We start from the raw sequence: 6,473 nt of genomic DNA on the forward strand, positions 1-6,473 counted from the left end.
CAGGCCACACTGCTGGCCTGTGTTCAGCTGGCTGTCCGGGCACTGGAAAGGGTCACCCAGGGCAGCGGTGGAGTCCCTGTCTCTAGAGGTATTTAAGAACTGGGTAGACACAGCACTTAGCAATATGGTTTAGTTGAGGTGTTAGCTTAAGGGCTGGACTCGATGATCTTAAAAGTTTTTTTTCCTAGGTGATTCTGTGACTCTGCAGCTCACAGCCAGGCAGGGGCCGGTCCCCAGCCCTGTGCCTGGGCACATCCATCAGCAAACTCAGGAGGGGCTCGGCTTTGCTATCAATAGTGCCCTAAAGCAGCGTGGAGGTGTCACCAGAGGTTCCCTCTCAGCTTCTGGTATCTTGAAGCACAGACTAAGTGTGTAGAAACGGAGGCAGAGCAGGCTGGGAACCTGCTCGTATGCAGACAACTGGCAGCAAGCAAGCTGCTTTGCCTTTGGACAGAGTTGGCTCTTGGAGCTGTGTGCTTTGCTGGTGGGACTGTGCTTGCTCAAACCAATGCTGCTCCTGCTGCACAGCCAGGAGAACCTCCCGCAACAATTACAGCTCTTGAGGCTTTCTCTCCTCTGTCCAAGCAGCAACTCAGCCTTTGCTCCTGGACATAGGGTTGCCCATAAACACCTTCCCCCTGCAGCATTTGAGACAGTTGTTCTGGCACTTCCACGTGCAATCCTGGTCTCAGAGGAGCTTTAGGGGAGAACAGCAAGGAAGAGCTGGAGGTAAGCGCTGGGAGAGCAGAGCTGGTTCAGCCTGCTGTGTCTGGCCAGGCAGTTCTAGGTCACTAGGTCCGAGGCTGGTGAGCTGTCTGGCTGAGGTGCTTGGCCCTGCTGGCAGGGCTGGGCTGGCGGCAGGAGGGCTTTGCAGGCGGGTGAATGACGGTGCCGATGCCATGGACCGAAGGTGGCGTGTGAAGGCAAGCATTTGAAAAAAAACGTCACCAAGCCACAGCTTCTGCGGACCTGGAGAAATATTTCTCCAGCCCTCAGGGCCCCCCCCGAGTGAGATGAGACAGAATGATTTCTGGATCCACTGCTGTCAAGGCAGGGATTTATTTTTTTTTTTGTGAGCCATGACATTTCTGCGAACCCAGAGGATGTGATAATAGGTCAAAAGCTGCAGCCACGTTTGGCACGGCGCAGCGATGGCTCATGCTTTTCTTTTGGGAGCCTCCAGCAGCATCACCCTGAGAGGGAAGCCTGGCTCGTTCCCCAGGACTAGAGTGTCAGAGCTGGCTCTGTTCTGGCTGGCGAAGCCTGCGGAGGTGTCAGCTGGGGTCAGGCAGCTCCTGTGCTCCCTGCTTTAAAAACACCCTCACCAAAGCTTTCTATGAAAGCATGTAGTCAGGTTTTTTTATAACATCTGCGTTTGTTTAAAAGGAATTAGAAGAGAGCAAGAAAAAGAGAGCTGTCATAAGCAAAAAGGAAGAATTAATGGCATTGTTGTACATGACACAGGAATCATGTGGCGGTAAAAAAAGAGTCTTTAGTCATTTCAGGCAGTTGTTAAAAGGAAACCCTCTTCAGCCTCCTAGAAGACAGGTCCTGCCTCTGACACAGCCAAATAAAACGTGGACCTTTCTCCCTTAGCACAACACAGCTGTACGCGTCAGCTCTACAGCCCTAACAGAACTGAAATTGAGCAGATTCTTGCTCTCAGGTGCTGTACACGAACTCTCAAAAGCTCTTTCTTTGTAATGGAAAGTCACAGCAACGATTTTTAAGATGTGTTTTCCCCACCTGCCAACTACAAGATGGCAGATGGCCTTGGATGCAACCTCAGAGCCAAACGACAAGAGAGGAGTCAGGCTGCACTAAGAAGATTTTCCAGAAAACAGCTATTATAGATTTGGCTCTGGTGCCAAGAGACAATAGAGAAATGGGCTTTAATAAATTGCCTAAATATGCATTTATCTTGAAGACACAGCCACTTTGATCCTCTGAGCATACCAGTGTCAGAGACTTTATTAGCTCCAAGCAAGTATTGCAATAGCTTGAGTAAATAATCTGAATTTTATTACTTTTCAGGAATGATTTCTGAGGAGTTAGTGCCCTGGGAAATGCTGGAAGCTGATGTTGTTGCATGAACTGAATGTGTAGAATTTGTTTCCCTTTCCCTGGCAGGCTGGAGGGCAGCAGAAAGCAGGATAAAGCTGGGAGTGCTGGGGATTGGTCATCTTAAATTGCGTTGCTTCAGCCACTGTGTATTTTAAGCTATGCCAAAGATGTAAGGGTAAACATCTTTCTTTTTTTTTAGCATTTCAGTACATCTAAATATACCACTAAGCAGTATTTAGAGGCAGGCCACTGTGAGCCAGAGAACTGAAAGGCAGAGCTGACGCAGTACTCCCGATGCACAGCTCCCGGTTTTTGACTGCGTGACACAGCAACAGAAATTCGAGTTTGTTATTTTACAACTGAAAGGGCAGAAGCCAAGAGCATTTCACCCCAGTTCTGGTTTGGCCTGCGACCGAAAAGGAGAATCCTGGGACAACAGAAGGAATCACTGTATGTGATAAAGCATCTGATTAATGCACATTTATCACCTGATAAATGTGAAGACCTGCAAGAGTCCACAGCTCTGAGAAAGCATCTTCCCTTGTGGGAAGGCTCTCTTCTTTTTCTCACATTTAAAAAGCTTGGTTCCAGATATCCAGGCACTACCCTGGGCACCTGGCCCACAGTTAAACACTGCAAAACCAACACGAGAAACAAAAGGCTTCACAGCTCCCTCTGCTCCCCGGCACACCAGTGGCTCCTCTCCTTCCCCAGCCAGATGAAGGGGGAAGGTGCCCCTGAGGTTCCCAGCAGCTGCAACCTGTGGTGGGGCACTGGGGGCTCCTTTTATGAGTGGGAAAGGGGAGCAAGCCCTCCTGCCAACTCATCTGGGATCCCCAGAACCAGAGAATGTGCCCAGCGCAGCCGAGCACAGCTTCAAATCCCAGCCAGATGGCCCTGGGTGAACCAGAGGTGCCAATGAAGGGGGAAGGTGCCCCTGAGGTTCCCAGCAGCTGCAACCTGTGGTGGGGCACTGGGGGCTCCTTTTATGAGTGGGAAAGGGGAGCAAGCCCTCCTGCCAACTCATCTGGGATCCCCAGAACCAGAGAATGTGCCCAGCGCAGCCGAGCACAGCTTCAAATCCCAGCCAGATGGCCCTGGGTGAACCAGAGGTGCCAGCCCAGGCTGGCACGGAGCAGGTATTTGGGATAAGAGTTCCCTCTGAAGGTAAAAGACCTTTATAAGAAAAAAAGGGAGATTTCTGCAGATGCAGGTCCTCTGTTCCTGAGCCATTTCTCCTGCAGGTGCTCTGGGCTCATCAGGAGCTGCGAAATAAAGGCACGTGGCAGCGCATCGCTGCCCTGCCTCTAGTCAGGCTGGCGGCTGCATGAATTTGGAAAAAAGCAACAGATTCCTTTGTCAGGGGAGATCAATAGTTTATTAACTTAAAGGTCAGTTCACCAAAGCTCCATCTTTCCTTGGGTTTTGGTCCAGGCAGGTGAGGGCCGGTGACAGTGTGGCTCTCCCCTCGTCACCTGGCTGAGGTAAGCTCCAGCGGGCAAGCCCAGGCAGGGTACGTGTCGTTGCAACCGAAACCAAGCAGGGATTATCCTAGCTCTTGTCAGGAACTGGTGACAATCCATACTGAGAATTTCATTGGCAAAAGGTTTAACTCGTTCAGACTATTAACAATGAAAATCAGAACGTACAGCGTAGGAAGAGTGTTTACATACATCTGGTGCAAAGAGTGGCTCTGCAAGGTCAGAGAGGACAAAAGGAGAAGGACGTAAGACACAAAAAGACTCCCCACTCCCATATAAAAAATAGTCCACAGAGAAAAAACAAGGATTGTATAAGTTATTTTTAAAAAAATCTGTAAAACAACATAGCCAAGGATATTTTAAACACAATTATATAAACACCACATGACTTACTATTAAGAGAGAGCATGAAAAGGTTTGTTTCAGTGAGGGGTTTTGCAGAATTAAGAGCTTCCTGGCCGGATCCCTGGAATGTCTCTTTTGGAAACAGATGCCCAAGAAAAATCACTGCCGTGAACAGGAGGATTTTGTGAGAGAGAGCGGGAGGGTATACCCGGCGAAACAGGGGAAGGATCATAACACAAAATGCCAGAAGAGATTAACTGGGACACCAGAGGAAGGACCTAGTTTGTCCCAGAGCTGAATTAATCAGCAATTTCCTAGCAGTTCCAGGAGGGAAATACATTTCACGGTAAGGCTGTGACCCCACAGGCTGGTCGGTGCGGACGAAACCCCCGCAAAGAGTCCACAAGGCTCCCTGTGGCACACAGCTTTCGCCTGCCTGCAGTTACCCGCCGGACTCGCCTGCCCGCAGAGCCACCTGGATCAGCTCTCGCTTTGGTCCTCAAATCTCCAGTTACTGCCACGGCCAGAGAGAAACAGCTACTGCCCGAATCCGAACAGGAGTGCCGGAGCCGGCTTTAGCGCACCGTTCCGGGAACCACCTAATTCGTCGTTTTATGTATGTACAGAGCACGGCGCTGGCCGTCTGCAATGCAAGTTTACATCAGCCATCACCTAGCAGAAAAGGGTACCAAAAATCGAGCCAGAAACAGCTCTTTCTTTGCAGAGGTGTGAAGTCCTGCATCCTTTGCAGTGAGGGCTCCCGCCAGCCACTCGGAGCGGGCAGATCAGTAGGATTTCTGCGAAGAACTGAGCATGTGTACATGGATCGTGCATTGGTCCCTGCTCACGGGGAGTGTTTGAGAGTATTAATATCACCGCTTGTCTGCTGCCTTTCGGGACTCGATCATTCAGGGTACGATCCAATCTCTGCTTAACATACTGCTATAGAAACGCGCTGACAGTGATATTAAAGCTATCAAACTCACGAGCGAATGCTTGACAGCACCATGTAAACTCTCCCAAAGCTGAAAAAATAAACTTTTGTCCTAAACATTTGGCAAAACTGGGCTGGCAGTTGGTGGAAGTCCTGGATGGATGCAGCAGCTGAACTTTACCCGGCCATAAGACACGTCTGACAGCAGAACTGCACAAACAGCTTCTTTTCACAGAGCTTGTTTGATTTCACCATCTCACAGAAAGTCTTGTCAGCTGGGAGGCCAAGGCAAGGAACAAGAGAAAATGAGAGCAGATTAACATTTTAAATAAACAAACATTGCACGTAACAGGCGGTGCAATTCGTTCCAGTGTTGGAGGAGACCAAACTGAAAAGGAGTCGCTTTTTAAGGGCATCTTTCACTTGGCCTCATGAAGGAATAAAGCAGCTTTGCAGCGAGTAGGAGAATTAGCCCCAAGACTAAACTATAATGAAACACTTGCTTGGATGCATTTGAGCAACAGGCAAATATCCAGCAGCTCTGCCAGGTAAGTTCCCTGCCTACCACGCTGGAGCCCAGCTTGATGTAGCCGTGCAGCAAGCCCACGAGATCCAGCTCTTTCGGCTTTACGTTGTGAAGGGAATTCCCCAAACCCCTCATTTTTGCTACTGGGGAAGCACTACGGTGCCAGCAGCTCTGCCACAACTACTTACCATTGGTGCAGGTTTCATTTGTTACACAGGAGCCACCGAGGAGGCTGAAACCTTCTTTACACTTGAGGCAGTTTCCACCGGAGCCCTCGCAGGCTGAGCACTGGTCGTCGCACCTGGGGAGACAGACCCCCCGCTGGAGTCTGAACCAGCACTGACACCCTGATCCTGAGCATCCAGAAGGGGCTGTCGGCCAGAAAACGTGTCTGCCTGCACCACGATATCCAGACTGAGCCAGAGGAGGTGGAAAAGAGCCAATCTGAAGCTTGGAAAGTTATCGAAGCCCTGAGAAAAACGAGCTTGGTGGTGCTAGTGACAGCTAGTGACATCCCAGAAGCGCGTGCCCATAAGGAAGGCTCACTGGGACAGAAATCCCAATAATCCCAGTTAAAAAATGGGCTGTGAGGGAAACCTGTGCTGCTCCCACCAGCTCAGGGAAAAGATCTCATCACCTTTGCCTCCCGCCTGGGGATGCTGGCCTGCTGAGAGTGTACCCGAAATCCCTGGGAAGGGATGCTGGACCTTTGTTCCTCCATGCCAGAGAGCCATGTGGGCGAGTGAAACCCTGGGCAGGCAGGCACTGTGCTTCATGTTCCCAAGTCACCTTTAATCCTTCCCTTTCATGTTTGCTTTAATGAGGCTGAATCCACTCCCACTCCCCACTCAAAGCGAAGAGTGCCAGGAGTGGGAGCAAATTGCTGCCTCCCAGCATCTCCCTGTCTCCCACATGCAGCCCCGGGTGCCAGGCCAAGGAGTGGGGCCAACGCTCCTCCAACGCTCCTCCAGCACGGCCACAGGGCAAACAGAGCAGGTTTGGCTGAGAGCTGGAATATTTGCCTAAACATCACCTTTCCTTCTTCCTCCCACACCTCCCCCAAAGAGCTTGGGGCCAGGGCTGAGCCCCTTCCACCATAGCCCTAAGACATCTTTGGCTGGCT

The 6,473-nt window shown here is 50.7% G+C and overlaps 1 protein-coding gene across 1 annotated transcript in view; it reads right to left on the reverse strand.

Annotated features, from left to right (window-relative positions):
• Window positions 1-5,001: 5,001 nt before the first annotated feature.
• The window catches only part of PCSK6 (proprotein convertase subtilisin/kexin type 6), a gene marked incomplete at its 5' end in the record, with an annotated part of 14,175 nt that continues 12,703 nt past the window's right edge, over window positions 5,002-6,473 (reverse strand). The window contains 2 exons of the mRNA XM_009875374.1: window positions 5,002-5,099; window positions 5,539-5,651. Of these exons, the coding sequence (XP_009873676.1) occupies window positions 5,002-5,099; window positions 5,539-5,651 (211 nt within the window). The remainder of the gene's footprint in view (window positions 5,100-5,538; window positions 5,652-6,473) is intronic.

The sequence above is a fragment of the Apaloderma vittatum genome, unplaced genomic scaffold, assembly GCF_000703405.1.
Source record: "Apaloderma vittatum isolate BGI_N311 unplaced genomic scaffold, ASM70340v1 scaffold22740, whole genome shotgun sequence".
Classification (NCBI taxonomy): Eukaryota; Metazoa; Chordata; class Aves; order Trogoniformes; family Trogonidae; genus Apaloderma; species Apaloderma vittatum.